The sequence below is a fragment of the Pteropus alecto genome, unplaced genomic scaffold (genome assembly GCF_000325575.1).
Source record: "Pteropus alecto unplaced genomic scaffold, ASM32557v1 scaffold30, whole genome shotgun sequence".
Classification (NCBI taxonomy): Eukaryota; Metazoa; Chordata; class Mammalia; order Chiroptera; family Pteropodidae; genus Pteropus; species Pteropus alecto.
This window is the reverse complement of record NW_006429782.1, coordinates 1,703,338-1,718,943: the sequence shown is the minus strand read 5'-3', so window position 1 is coordinate 1,718,943 and position 15,606 is coordinate 1,703,338. Positions and strand designations below refer to the sequence as shown.

Sequence of the window (15,606 nt, the reverse complement as noted above, 5' to 3'; positions counted from 1 at the left end):
ATTGGTGCTGTTAAGCCCCACACACTCCACTGGCCTATAAATTCTTCCTCCAACAAAGTTGTCTGAGGGTCCAAATTCCTGAGTCGGATGTTGCTTCCTGCAACATTTGTTCTTAAAGGGCACAGATCCACGGTGACCTTGCCACTACACCGTCGCGACCCTAGAGATCACCAGACAGTACATACAGGAACAATCCACCCACAAACTTGAGGCAGAACTGCCCAGTACAGGAGGACAAGGTGGTGACCCTGAGCTGCGACCTACACCACGCAGAACCCGCCTGCTGAGATCGGGTGAGGCTCAGAGTGCCACATCCCGCACCAGGGGTGCGGATTTGTAGAACTCGCCATGTAGGGAGGGGCTGAGGACCACTGTCCCACTTCTCCCGGTTTCGCCACGCGACCTCCGCATTCGCCCGTCACTCAGGCTTACTCTGTCCAATGAGGAAAGACGGAGGCGGGGCCGGAGCCGAATCGGGACCTCAGGGGCGGGGCCAAGGAACTTCCCAGTCAAAGAACCGGATGAAGGTCTCAAAAACAGGACAAGCCCGGCCGGGTGGTGTGACAGAGATCTGTCCAATCAGAATCCTTAGGACGGGAGCGCCTGGAAATCCGTCCAATCATGTGGCGGGTTCCCGAAGCCCTGTCCAATCAGGGTGCGGGAGACCAAAGCATCGCGCATCCACCGCGGAGGGAGGCGGTCCTGCGCACCTGCGGGGAGCGGCCTGCGGCGTCCTGTCACCGTCGCTCACCTATCCCAGCTGCGGAGCCGTGAGGAGGACGCCGGGAGAGCCCGCTGCGCGGTCGCGAGATGGTGAGTGCGGGGCGCGGCGTGAGGTGGGGTGAGGGGAGGGATGCATGGAGGAGGGGGTAAGGGGACGAGACAGGGAGGGGTGGATCGAACCAGCCGGAATCGCCTGGAAGCGGCCTGGGCTCCCTGCTCCCTCCGAGGTCTAACCTTCATCTTTGCCTTCGGCCGCGGGGTGGGGTCCCAGCGTCCTGTCCCGGCCCGGCGGAGGGGTCCCAGAGGCCCGACCCGTGTCCTTGGCCGGGCGGGAGACAGCGGAGGACGAGACGACAACCATGGTAGCCGTCAGGGGCTTCGGGCGGGGTGGACGCCAGGTGAGAGGACACGCCCTGGATCTGACAGACAAGATCAAAGTCAGGACTTGCTTAAAGAGACCTTATTCCAAGGATTGGAGCATAGGGGCAGTGCTCGGATCTGAGAGATGCGCGTCCCAAATCAGACAGAAAAGGGCCCGCGTGTGTGGAGGGCGAGCAGAAGACCTTTTTCCAAGGATTGGAGCATAGGGGCAGTGCTCGGATCTGAGAGATGCGCGTCCCAAATCAGACAGAAAAGGTCCCGCGTGTGTGGACGATGAGCAGAGGGCGCTGTGACAGGAACCGTCCCCGTGTGCTCAGCACCCTCTCTGCTCAGATCGGCGCGGCCTTGTCTGCGTCTAAGCGCTTGTTCAGAGGGGCAGGAGCCATGTGTGGCCCTGTGGGGAGGACAGGAGCCGGAGTAAAGTTTGGGTAAGAAACGGGCGATTGTCAAGCCTTGGTCCAGCCTATGGAATATGAAAAATCCAGGCTTTAAGTAGGGATGTTCATTCAAAAGAATAACCGCAAGGGGTGGGGGCAGGGGCTGTGCAGTGGGGACAATGCTGTGACCATATGATCTGCAAGCATCTCAAAAGTTGTTTTTTTTTTTTTGAGTTTTACCTTTGTAGAGAGGCGTGAACAAAAGGAGGAAGGACCAGGTATGGTTGGGATGGCAGGTCCCTGGGTCAGTCTGACTTTAGGAGGGCTGTCTGGGGGCTCAGGCTGAGCACAGACCAAGGTCAGGGTTGTGAGTTTGGGAGAGATGCTGAACCATGTCTGGGCTACACGCATTTGCTCTGCTTGGACGAACAATTTAGCTAATCATTTAGGACTCAGAATGAGAGTGTGGGGCGTCTGCCTCTGACCTTGTCATAGGTAAACATGGGAGATATCTGAGAGTCTTATCTAAGTTGGATGATGAAAGGGGGCAGATTCCTCTCACCTTCATCAAGGACTCCAGGAGCACAGGGCTCAGCAGGACTCAACATTGTCACCTGACCCCTCAGAGAAGTGTTCTGTGTCCATTTCAGCACTAGGAGCTTTCCATTATTCTGGCCTCAGATTTCAGCAGATGTAACGCTACAGTTCTTTCTGCCTCATTTCTTGTCCTTTCTGACAGTCGTGTGTGTCTCAGTTCTTTGTCCTACTATGTCATGTTATTCCTGAGCTCAACCATAAATGCTGCTGGGGAAAGGTGTCTCCTATTCAGACAGCGTCTCCCCTTTTATTAGAATTGTGGGGGAGATGCACACGGTTCCTCACCTTCATGCAAGATCGGTGGAAGTACAGATTAAAACCATTCACGGAAGTTGTAGTGACGGTTCCTTTCAGAGTGCAGAGTTTTGTGACACCGTATGATCCTGTCCCACTTTTTGTTAATAGCTGATATCAAAGTTGAATGCAAATTTTGTGAATTGGGACCCGTGATGGTTGGTTTGACATCATTCACAGAGTTGGTGGTGTTTGTGCAAACTGAGTGAATCTGTGAAGGTCAGACTTAGGGAGCGAACCTTTGGATTTTACTAGGAGAGAAATTGATGTATTTGAGAGTTACCTGGGGTCAGAAATAAACTGATTCCAACTGAGTGTTTCCTCCTTGGTGAGCACTAAAGCCCTGGAGGAGAGGGTCCCACCCTGAGGAGGGAGCGGGCTGTGTGGGGATCCAGAGTTTTGTCCTCCGAGGTTTAGGGTCCCTTCATTCCTTCCCTAATAGGGGTCACCTTGGGGTCACAACCTGTGAGCAGGGAGTTCTCGGCCTCCACTCGGATGGGCTTTGACCTCTGACTTGGCGTCCCCTGTGCGCTGTGGGAGGCCGGCTGTTGATCTGAGCTGCACACACCAGTCGTTCTGCTCTTCTGTTTCCTGGAGAGGATAGAAATTTCTATTAAGGCAACTTTGGGATCACCATTTTCACCTTGTGTTGAAAGGAAACTTGGAAATTCCCAGAAACTTTAATGTCCTTTAGAAATAAAACACAGTGCTTCCAGATTCATCTTGGGTCTTTGTTGGCGCTCATTGCGTCCTTGATAGTCGGCTACCAAGGCAGGTATGGGCACCTGGGGCAGAGACGAACTGGTTTCTTTGAAAACATCACTGTACAGGGAACTGAAATTTATTTTTGCATGTTATGCTATAATTAGCACCTTTGCCATGATCAGTTACAGATTTAATCATTTGTGGGATTTGGGGACTTCTGAATGCTAAATCTGATCATGAGGCACTAAGGAAGGTTAGTTGTTTTTCTTGTAAACGTTTTTCCACTTTCTTGTTTTGCATGGCAGCGCTGGCTGGGCCTTCACAGGTGGGGGCTGTATCTGCGCCAGTCCTCACCTTCCTGTTCCTGCCCTCAGAGGGCACAATTGCAAGGTTTCACCGCAAAGTAGGAAGTTGGTCTGGGTTTTATGTAGACACCATTTTTTTCTGATTATGCGTGTTCCCGCCTCGTCTTTTAGTTGTATTGTCATGAATGAAGAGTGACGTGAGACAGGCGTGTCCTCAGCATCTGTGGATCGGATGCCTGTGGGTTGTGTGTTTTTTTCCAATAATGGAATAAATTATTCTCATTGAACAATCAATATTTAATCCATCTTTTTTTTCTGGAATGAAATGAATGTGGTTGTAACTTATTATTTTTTTAATACATTTATGTGTTGGATTTCCATTTAAAAAGCCTTTTGCCTTTATATTTATGAATAGTTTTTTCCTTTGAATATTTTTGAAATTGTTCCTTTCTGGTCTTGGTAATACTCTGCGATTTTTTTTTTATAATTAGAAGCCACTGACTTTTGAGTATTTGTTACCTGGCCAAAGAACTGTTTGAGACTTGTGTTTAGAGTATGCAGATATTTGGTCAACTGCTTTTGCGTCTGTCGTGACCACGGACATTCTCAGATCTGTTCACTTGCATCTTCGAAGCTAAGTGTACTGATGTCTATACATTTATCTGACTACAGCCAATCTAAAAAATCTCTCCCACAAGCAGTTTGTAATGTGCTTAATGTCTGAATCATCTGAAATTTTGTTTCTTTTTCACGCTTTCTTTTATTCGCTTATATTCTTTTGTATTTAAATAAAGATGCTATTAGTTTAAGAAGGACATAATTTTAGTTGGTCTGCAAATTTTAAGGACCTCTTTAATTGAGATATAATTTACATACCATAAAGTTTACCTATATAAAGTATCAAACTCAATGGTATCTGATGTGTTTACAGAATTGTGTAAGCATGCCCATATTGTAATTATGAAATGGTTTTATCACCCCAGAAGAAAACTTGCGTCTATTGGTAGTCACCCTGCATCTACCCCATCTCGACATGCCTGGGTCCTGGCAATGTATTCATCTACTTCCTGTTTCTATAGATTTACTTCTTGTGTACATCTCACGCAAATGATTTCATGCTCTGCACAGTCATTGAGTTTGCGCCGTCGATCGCTGCTTCTTTTCTCTTGTTGCCACATACTGTTCCATGTGACTATCCCGTTTCGATGATCAAATTCAGTTAATGGACTTTTGAGTTGTTTTTATGTTTCGGTTATTATGATTCATGCTGCTTTGAATATGTTTATACAGTCATGTGCCGCTTAAGGATGGATACATTTTTAGACAGGCACCCTTAGGTGCTTTCGTCTAGGTGATCCATGCCTAGATGGCATTGCCTAGTGCAGCCCTGGGCTGTGTGGTACAGCTTACTGCTCGCTGGCTGCAAGCTTGCACAGCGGGTTACTGTTCCAAACAATGCAAGGTTCAGGCAAGCACAAGAGAAGATGCTGCAGTCAAGAGACACGGTAAACACGAGATGTAGGAGGCTGCTGCTAGCATAACATGGAATCCTGTTTTACACCTCACTTTTTTTTATCAGTAGAGAAAGTCTAAAATGATGATAAAAAGCATAGTGTAGTCGTTCGGTGAAATGATGCCCATTACTTAACGTGACCCATGCCATCTTATGGAGCCCGCTGGATGCCAGTTACTTTGGGAGGATGGGCCCCCATCACCTGAAAGAAACGTTCTCGTATAGACAGGTGGGCTGATTAAGTTCTTTGCTGCTTTGGGTTACACAGCTCTTTAAGAAGCACATGCCACATGGCTACAAGCCACCTGCGTTGGCACGTGCCCCTTCGCTGTATATCCCACACCCACAGCCCCTTTTTGCTGCAGAGATGCCATCTTGCTGCAGAGAAGCCTCCGCTTCTTTCTGTAAGTTCCCCTGGAAGCTCCTCTTTTACTGCTGGAGTCATCAGCCTCTTTCTTCGGTCTCTTGGCACCTTGGGAAAATTTCCTCACAATAGTAAATACATAAAGCGGTGACATAGTTGTTTATTATCATCATCCAGTGGCGTGTACATTATTATCTGTGCTACACTTTGATCTGACTGGCGGCACAGGAGGTCGTTTATGCCCGCACCACCCCGAACGCGTGGGTAATGTCTTATGCTACGACGCTACGATGGCCGTGGTAGGATTTTTTCAGCTCTGTTATGATCTTGTGGGACTACTTCCATACATATGGTCCGTCCTTGACTGAAGCGTTATTTGGCACATGACTGTACTAGTTTTATGTTGATATTTGTTTTTGCTTTTCCCGGGTACGGAGCTATTTAGGAGTGGCATTGCTGTGTTATGTGGTTACATGCTCATGGGTTTGAAGACCCGCCAGGCTGTCTTCCGAAGTGGTTTCTTCACTTTCCTTCCAATCAGCCCTGTGTGAGGGCCCCATCTTCCTCACATCCTGGGCAGTGCCGGTCTGTTTGTCTCCACAGCCGTCCTCATGGTGAGAACAGGTATCGGCTGTAGTTTTGATTTGCATTTTCCTGATGACTAAGGTCCAGCATCTTTCGTGTGCTCATTGGCCATTTGTATTTCATCTTTGGAGAAAGTCTACTCACATTCTGTGCCCGTTACTTAATTATATTATGTCTCTTTATCTTGTTGCCTTTTTTTTTTTTAAATTGTTGCCACATGAGGTTTCCTATATATATTTAGAACACGAGTCTGGTATCGAGTGTGCGATGCGCAAACCCCGCTCGCAACCCTGGTTGAAGTAGCTGATGTAGTCGACACTTTTCTTTTTTGAGATTTTGAGAACATATTCTTTTAATATCTGAAAAATTTCCCCGTTTGCTCTATATTTCATTGGTATAAGGTCATGCCATATTGTTCTATAATATAAATTAGGTGGTTTTTTTCTATGTTAAAGTCGCCTTTGACTCCATTGCCATTAGATCCTTCAGTGATTCTTCTTCGTGAGCCATTTTCTCTAATTCCAGGCTCTTGGTTGTTTGTATGAGAGACCTTGTTGCCTTGATAGATTCTTTCAGAATCAGGCACTTCAATACTAGCAGGTGTGCCAGACCTTGGGTTCTGCTCTATGTCTGTTCCTATAGCATCCACCTCACCCCGGGAGGTGTCAGGTCTCTGTCTTTTTTGCATGTGATGGGACTAGACCAGGCTCCTCGATGCTGATGACTCCCAAGGCGAGAGTTGTTCAGATGAGGCTGCCCCTGACATCTCAGAGTTTGTGATATTTTGACATTCTGGTTCCAGCTCTTGGTGCTGACAAGGAAGTAAGTTTTGAGCAAGTCCACTCTCTCTTACCGTGTTATGTGAATGATGGTTTTATTTTTTTAGCCTTCACCTTATTTCAAAATGGGCTATATCTTAGTAAAAATCATTCTTTTTAATTACATGTGGATAATTTATATCAGTTGTCATCACACTTTGCTTCAAGGTTCCAAGCACTTACTTTCATTGAGCATACTGCATTTGATTTGCTTGTTCATTTTCATTTTCCATGAGAGTATAAGCTCCAGGAGTTCTAGAAATTGAGCCTCCCCCTTCCTCCCGTACGCACTGGTGAAGTGGTGTCTTGTTGAAACAGAATATGTGGGATGTTTCAGGACATAGTGGTCTTTACGGATGTGGCTGTGAACTTCACCCGGGAAGAGTGGGCTTTGCTGGATCATTCTCAGAGGAGGCTCTACCAAGATGTGATGCTGGAGACCTGCCGGAACCTGGCTTCCGTGGGTAAGGACAGCTTCTTCCCGACAATTAATTTTTCTAATTGGGGCAAAGAAATGAAAATATGTTGGAAAAAAGACATTATTCCAGTGTTCATGGAACCTACCTATCTATAGTCAAATGGCTTTTCCATGAAAACAAAGTTTCATATATTAATCTAAATATTTATTCATTTTGATCAAAAGTCTGATGCTCCCTAATTTTGTAAGTGTCAGTTTGTCTCCAGTTCGCTGTGGGGGAGTCAGAACAACCTCATGATTGTCACCTCTGGGGTTAATACACATTTGACATTGTGATCTTGCTGCAATTAATTCCACGCATACTTAGCATCACTGGCCTGAAGATCTTGGTGTTGGCCCATCTCGTGTAATGTTTGTTGCCCTCCATCATCCTCCATGATGAGATTTTGTGCAGGAGCAGGGCAGGAACCCACACATCATCTGAGGTCCCAATGGCCCCTGGCCTGTGGGGAAAGACTTCCTCTAGGTCCTCTGTGTCTGTGTATACCAGGAGAGAAACAACCCTTGGGAACAGCAGGTTCTAGATAAGGGAATGATATTTGTACACATCTATTAGAAACACGACTCAATGTGTGTGAGAAGGGTGACGTTTGTCACTTCCATGGTTCCCCGTTGTACTTCTCATCCATTCTAAAGCACTTGGAAAGACTTTCTGTAGCTCTTTACAGGGAGCATTTTGACACGTGCATTTTGCCTGTTTCATTTCTACTTTGATTTTCTGATAACATTTATTTAAGCATCAATCTCCATCTCTTAAACTATTTCTTAGTGAACAGGCTGCCATTTTGACCGATTTTTCCTATTATTGCCAAAGTCTCAAAGAGCTGAGGTTCTCTAAGAGTTTTTCTTGGCTCAGATGTTCAGTCCATCATATTAAATTTGGCTACATTTTGGGATCAGTATGTGATAAAAAAAAAAAATCCACATATGATCTATTTGCTTTCCTCTATCCCACCATCTTGATCCCAAGAAACTAAATGTGGTACCAATTGTTGCAGATTGTTTCACGCACAAAACCAGTGGATCATGTTCTCAGAGGAAAATTTTGGTGAAGGAAATATCCAGTGAAGAGAAAATTGTAAGATTCACAGGAAAAGATTTGTGGTCTGTGTTTGAAGAACCCTGGACATTACATAACGTTGCAGATCAGCAGCAAATGCAGGAGAGGCCTTGGAGGTGAGCAGCATCTCCACGGGGCAGGGGGACCTCAGCAGTGTGATACACTAACTTAAAATTTAAGAGAAAATGTAAACCTAGCTCATCAATAGTGTACTCAAAGAACGTTTATAGGACATCATTTTCATAACTGTAATGTAGATATTGAGTGTCTGAAATAGAATTCATTTGGAAACAGTGGTCAAAAAAACCCAGACTTAAGAAACAGTGAGAGTCGTGGCTCTGTGTGAGCTCAGTCAGAGCATTGATGTCGTTCCACGATGTAACATTGTAAACAGCCAGGAACATACACATGCATTGAAAATGGCAAACACATAGTCAAAATGATCGTTAGCACCGTCAATATTCATTAACAAGGATATCACTTATGGACATTAGTCCCTAACAGTGTGCTTCCCATTTGAACAGCCGTCATTTTGTGCAGAGACCCTGTGAACGTAATGGAGGTCGTCAGTGTGGAGACACCCTGACTCAGATCACAGATCTTTCTGTGCCTGGGAGACGTCCGAATGCAGGTAAATCTTCCGGATGCAGCAAGCGTGGAAACTCCTGCCCAGATCATTCCTTCCTAAAAAATCAGCCCGACTCTTCCACTGGACCCAGACCTCATTCCTGTGAGGAGTGTGGAGAAGGCAGCAGGTGTGTCCCATGCCTCAGCACTTCCGGGGACACAGACCTTGTGGAGAAACCCTGTGAACGTCAGGATGCAGGGCATGCATCCAAGCGAAACGGGAAGCATCTCAGTCATAAGAACTCTTTTGAATGTGAGAAATGCAGAAAAGCTTTCACTTGCTCCTCATCCTTTCGGGGACATGTGAGAGGTCGCTGTGGACAGAAAATCCATGTGTGCAAGTTATGTGGGAAAGCCTTTATGTATTACTTTTACCTTACAGGACATGTGAAAACCCACACTGGAGAGAAAGCCTATGAGTGTAAGGCATGTGGGAAGGCTTTTGGTAGCCCGAAATACTTTAGAAGACACGTGAGAACTCACAGTGGAGTGAAACCCTATGTATGTAAGGAGTGTGGTAAAGCCTACAGATATCTCACCAACTTGCAAGAACATGCAAGAACACATAGTGGGGAGAGACCCTATGTATGTCAGCACTGTGGGAAAGCCTTTAGTCGTCACTCCTCTCTTCGAGGACATGTTAGAACGCACAGTGGGGTGAAACCCTATGAATGTCAGCAATGTGGGAAAGCTTTCAGATATCCCGCCAACCTGCAAGTACATGTGAGGACCCACACTGGGGAGAGACCCTGCGAATGTCAGCACTGCGGGAAAGCCTTCAGGTATGCTGCATCCTTGCGGGTACATGTGAGGACTCACACTGGGGAGAGACCCTATGAATGTCAGCAATGTGGGAAAGCCTTCATTAGTCACTCTTATCTTCAAAAACATGTGCGAACACACAGTGTGGAGAAATCCTATGAATGCAAGGAATGTGGGAAGGCTTTTAGGCAGCTTCAACATTTTCAAGGTCACATGAGAATGCACAGCGGAGTGAAGCCTTATGAATGTAAGGAGTGTGGGAAAGCCTACAGTTTTCTTTCATCCCTTCGAATACATGCAAGGACGCACAGTGGGGAGAGACCCTTTGAATGTCAGCACTGTGGGAAAGCCTTCAGTCGTCTCTGCTCCCTTCGAGGACATATGAGATCTCACAGTGGGGTGAAACCCTATGAATGTAAGGAATGTGGGAAAACCTTCAGGTATCCTGACAACCTGAGAGGTACATGTGAGAACACACACTGGGGAGAAACCTGATGAATGTCAGCACTGTGGGAAAGCCTTCAGGTATCCCACATCTCTGCGAAAACACGTGAGAACGCACAGTGAAAAGACTACCTATGAATGTCAGCAATGTGGCAAGGCCTTCAAGTATCTTGAATCCCTGCAAGCACATATGAAGACACATGATGCACAGAATCTCTGAACACAAAGACTGTGGGACATCTTCATTCTCCCTTAGTACCTTGTTACAAATATGAGCAAACACACTGGAGAGAAACTGTATAGATGAAAATTGGAAAAATTTTTGGATGTAGCAGTTCACTTATTTTGTACATAAAAACCCAGAGCAGGATTGAAATCTCTTAATTATTATAAGTATGGTTTTACCTTTGTAAATAGTTTATTCTTAAAAGCGATTTCCAGCGTTTTAATTTTGGTTCATGTTTCTGACATGAAAACTTGAGATGATACGTACTTCTCTACATCTCTTTATCTGTACTACATATATATCACTTTTGACTTTAAGTAATTGTACAATTGTATAAAACATGCCTCATTTCCATTAAAATATATTTTGCATCCGGGGGTAATAAGTGACTTTTTCATGTGAAACTTGATATAACTTTAGGTGAAAGAAATTTTTATTCTTACATTCCATTATGTTCCTACTGTATGATCATGATATGAGACCTTTATTGAATCTCTGTTCTTGCCCACTGCTGCAAATACTGGAATTTTGTGACCTGATAGCTATCCTCTCCTTCAGTCTTTATTTATTGAAAGATGTGTCTTTCACATTTGTTAGTGAATTCCACATCTGCGTTCTTCATAGATTTTAATAATTATGGCCAGATCGCCTCATATTATGTTCATAATTTGACTTCTGCTCAATGTCCTTGATTTTGGTTGTATATTGAGCACAATACAGAGTAATGAAGAAAGACTTTGTTATGTGATGATGAAAGCTGATGTCCAGAAGGTTCCACTGATTTGTCTTGTCAGTTTGGGTGAGGTGGGAAACTGTATCCCATTGTCCTTCTGGTTATTGTTTGAGGTAAAGGTCACGAGAAAAGAAAGTTGCCTGAGGTTTGGAAGGCAGAGCTGAAGAAGCCATGAGTCAGTTCTCTGTACTGTCAGGAGACTTCAATGCATGGGAATCTAGTGGGCCTGACTTACAGCACAGTCTTCTGAGTCCTGGCTCTGCCCATCTGTGACAGCTCCAACCAAACTCATGGTTGCTGTTAGTTTCTTTATAGGCAGCATGTTGTACAGACTATTCTTGGGCCTCCCGCATCATGGGCTTTCTTTGGTTTTCAAGTTTACACAGATCCTCGCATTTTCCTGTAGCTCTTTGATGTCCATTAGGACAGTTTTTCCAGGTCTCTGACCTAGCAATCTCTCAATCTGTCACCCGCTTCATCTCCTAAGACTCTCTTAATTACATGATTTTTATAAGAAGCATCTTGTTTCTCTGTTGGCAGATATTTTCTTGCCTCCATCCCAACACATTTAGTGCTGAGCAAAATGTAGGAATCTTACTTCCCAGATTACTTTGTTTAGAAGCTGCACTGATCCTTTATTTCTTGTTTCTAGATACTTCCATTGTTGAAAAAAGCCTTTGTGAATATGTTTGGCACTTTGTGGAAGTTTTCTCTTAGAGCCGAATGCTCTCTAATGATAAACCCAGTATGTTTAATTATGTTCAATTTTTAGATGTGATTACTAAGTGTTTCTTTCATTTTTAAATTGTTTCAAACAATATGCACTTTTTCAAATGGACTTTTTTCATCGTTTCTTAGGTAGCTATTATTATTCAGTTTTTTCAAAAATGCTAAATACCGACACATACTACGTTTTATATTTCATTAATTGAGAGAATATGTTAATCCATTCTAAGGAAGAACTTATTCTCATAATTGTGAAGATTTTCACATATTCTGGGATAATAGTAATAAATAAATGTACCTTTTGAAATTATTTTCTGGTATGTTTTTTCTTAACTATCACTTTTAAAAATAAAAATGACTTTTTTATCGTAATACTGAAACCTGACTATTGCTATGTCAGTGGTTGCCAGCCAGACACCAGGAGTCATGCTCCTGCAGTTCAGAAATGTGGGAGAGGAAGCTAATGTACATCTTCCCTAGTTGTCTGTGGATAGCTGGGACAAGCGGTCTTCTAGGTGAGGTGGGCTCTTCGACATGGTGGAAGTGAGGTAGGAGACGCAGCTTTTGTTTTTAGGCATTAAGGGCCTTGAGTAAACTCTGCTAAATTCTGGAAATTCTGTCTTTAACTGTTTTCAAACATCTTTTAGAGTTGTTGTTGTTTATTTTTAATGGAAAGCCGATACCAGAACAGAACTATCTCTGTCTTATTCCTTGTTGCTGGTAACCTTGCTGATATCCACAGGGTTTTTGTTCTCCTGGTGGATGGGAATTGACTGATAATGCTACTGCCCAGTGATGGTCCCTTGTATTGTTTCACTGGTAAAAAAAATGGGTATTGCTATTCTCTTTTCATCAGCTGGCTTACGGTTCTGTTGCTTTGCCCTCAGGGGACAAAGCTCGGTTTCTCTTTGTCAGGTGGCCTTCAGAGATGTTTCTCTGGCGCTATGCATGGTGCAGATGTTGTATTTTCTATAGACCTGAGCCAGAACCACGCTGTTGAGGTGGGTTTTTTTTTTTATTGTTAAAAAAACATTTACTTTGCATTTTATACAGAACAACCTGCAGTCTGCATCATGACAAGTTACCCAGGGGTTTATAGACAGTGTGTCCACCTCAACAGCGTGTTCCCTGTTGTGTAAGGGAAGCACATCTCAGGGACTGGAAAGAAGACATAGAGAGAGGATATAGTCTGTAATGGTAACCTGTACCACCTTTGCAGAGAGGAAGCTTGTACCCGAGCAGTTCCAATCATTGTCAGATGGACTTTCCAGCATCATTGATTCATCAAGAAATAAGACCATTGTTCATGGAGACACCAACACTCATGAGGCTCGCCATAGCTGCACGGACCGGTCACAGCACGGGAGGTGTGGGTCACAATCCCACAGTGGGATTCCACTAGTGGCGGAGAAGAGTCCATCCTTGACGTTTTCCACAGGAGTCTTGCCTTTTGATATCAGAACCAAGAAACTCATGCATGGTCAAAGCTTTGTTTGCGTAGTTAACGCTTCCCTATGCGCAGAGGGTTTTCCTTGTGGACATACAGTTCGTGGGCCTCCTGTACTCCTCCGAAGCTGACTCTGGAGTTTTGGAGGGATGTCTTCTGAGTGCTTATTGGGAGTATGAGCCTGCCCCTGTCCTTTGTGCCTTCAGGGGTTAGCAGCCATTTGCATTGGCTGAGGGGGCACAGGAAGGCTCAGAAACATAGTTCATTATATCGAGGTGCTAGAGAGTCACTGCATGCCAGGATGGGGTAACACCATGGCAGAAGGGAAAAGGGAGGGATTAATGAACAGAAAGCATGAAGTTGTTTCTTGAAGGGTGGCTTGGCATCGTCCAGAGCTTTAGTGGAACTTAGTGTGATTTTCTGACTGCTGTTGAAAGCGTGAATGGTTTGGAGAGTTTCTACAGGTTGGAACTTAACTCTGAGTGAATGGTGCTACACAGTAATAGGGGCAATACTGGAATAGCGCCAAGGGAGTGGGCACAACCGAGCAAGTGGGGAGTCAAGTGAGAATTTTATAAAGGAAGAAAAGAGTAACATTTCTTTTAAAGTTAAAATTGTTTACGTAGAACCTCACAACCTCATAAGGGTGACCATAGAATAATACGATTAATAGCTTTTCAGGATTATCACTCAGTAGAAATGGTCAAAGTGAAAACTTCTTAAACTTCATAACCTTTCACATTAAAAAATTATCTGGGGATGCATGTTTTACCAGGAGCTTCCTCCCAGCTCCAGGACTTGGAATAGGCCTCAGTCCACCTTTTGAAGACATGCACTTTCACATACTGGAAAGAAACTCTATGAATGTGACCAGTGTGGAGAAGCCTTCACTCAGCGATTCTCCCTTCAGGCACATGCAAGAATACACACTGGGGAGAGATTCTGTAAATGTAAGGAGTGTGGGAAAGTCCTTTCTTCTTTGTCCTCTTTACGAGGTTCATGTGAGAACACACACAGGGGAGAGACCCTATAATTGTAAGGAGTGTGGGAAAGGTTTTTGTCTATCCTCCACTTTACAAAGACATGTGAGAATGCACTCAGGAGATAAACCCTACAAATGTGACCAGTGTAGGAAAGCTTACAGTCGTCAAGCGTCTCTTAAGTTACATGAAAAAAAAAAAAAAACCCACACTGGAGAGAAATTCTCTGTATGTAATTAGTGTGGCGAAGGTTTCTCTAATTTGTCCTCTTTATGAGGATATGTGAGCTCTCACAAGGGGTTTAGACCCCATAAATATAAAGAGTGTGGGAAAGATTTTTATCTATCTCCCTCTTTACAAAAGTATGTGAGAACACACTCAGGAGATAAACCCTACAAATGTGAGCAGTGTGAAAAAGCTTACAGTCATTGAGTCTCTGCGAAGTCACATGTGAAAATACACATTGGAGAGAAACCGTGTGAACGTTAGGAGTATGGGAAATCCTTCAGGCATTATTCCACCTTCCATACACATGCAACAGCACATAGTAGAAAGAAACCCTATGAATATGAACAGTGTGAAAAGCCTTTAGGCAACAATGGTACCTTCAGACACATGTGAATACACAGTAGGGAGAAACCCTATAAATGTGAGCAGTGTGGAAAAGCCTTCACACAGCGAGTCTCCCTTCAATCAAATGTAAGAATACACTGGGGAGAATCTCTGTAAATGTGAGGAGTGTGGGAAAGGCTTTTCTTTTTTGTCTTCTTTACGAGGTCATATGAGGATGCACTTGGGAGATAAACCCCAGAAATGTGAGCAGTGGGGGTAAGCTTATAGTCATCAAGCCTCCCTGAAGTCGCATGTTAGAGTCACCAAAGTTAGAGTTAGAAATGCCCACTAGGGAGAAACTGTATCTATGTAAGGAGTGTGGGAAAGTCTTCAAGCAGAATTCCACCCTCTATTCTCATGCCAAAGCACATACTGGAGCGAAACCTAATATGAGCTCTGTGGGAAAGCCTTTCACCGTGAATCAGTTCTCTATGAATGTGCAAGTGCACATATTGGAAAGAAACCATATGAATATGAACGGTGTGGAAAAGTCTTTGGGCGACAACATCACCTTCAGTCACATGTGAAAACACACACTTGGAAGAAACCCAATGAATATGAGCATTGTGGGAAAGCGTTCACACAGCGAGGCTACCTTCAGTCACATGGGAGAATACACACTGAAATCCTATGAATGTCAGCATTGAGGGAAAGCCTTCCGGTTTTCCACATCTTTGCGAAATAATTTGATGATACAATTCTGAATGCAAGTACTATGGAAGAGTCTTTTCTCATTTAAAATCTTATGATCAATGTGAGCAATTGCACTGGAGAAAAACTTTATAAGTGGAATGAAAGTGATCTACCCTTCAGCATTTCACTTATTTTTATACATGGAAATTCAGCAGG

The 15,606-nt window shown here is 44.2% G+C and overlaps 1 protein-coding gene across 1 annotated transcript; it reads left to right on the top strand.

Moving 5' to 3' along the window:
• Window positions 1–686: 686 nt before the first annotated feature.
• LOC112475385 (zinc finger protein 77-like) lies at window positions 687–12,028 on the top strand. The gene is given in 5 exon segments (XM_025043195.1): window positions 687–813; window positions 7,000–7,126; window positions 8,139–8,316; window positions 8,725–10,045; window positions 10,047–12,028. Coding segments are annotated over 5 exon segments (1,836 nt in total). The 5' UTR covers window positions 687–810; the 3' UTR covers window positions 10,254–12,028.
• Window positions 12,029–15,606: the final 3,578 nt, after the last annotated feature.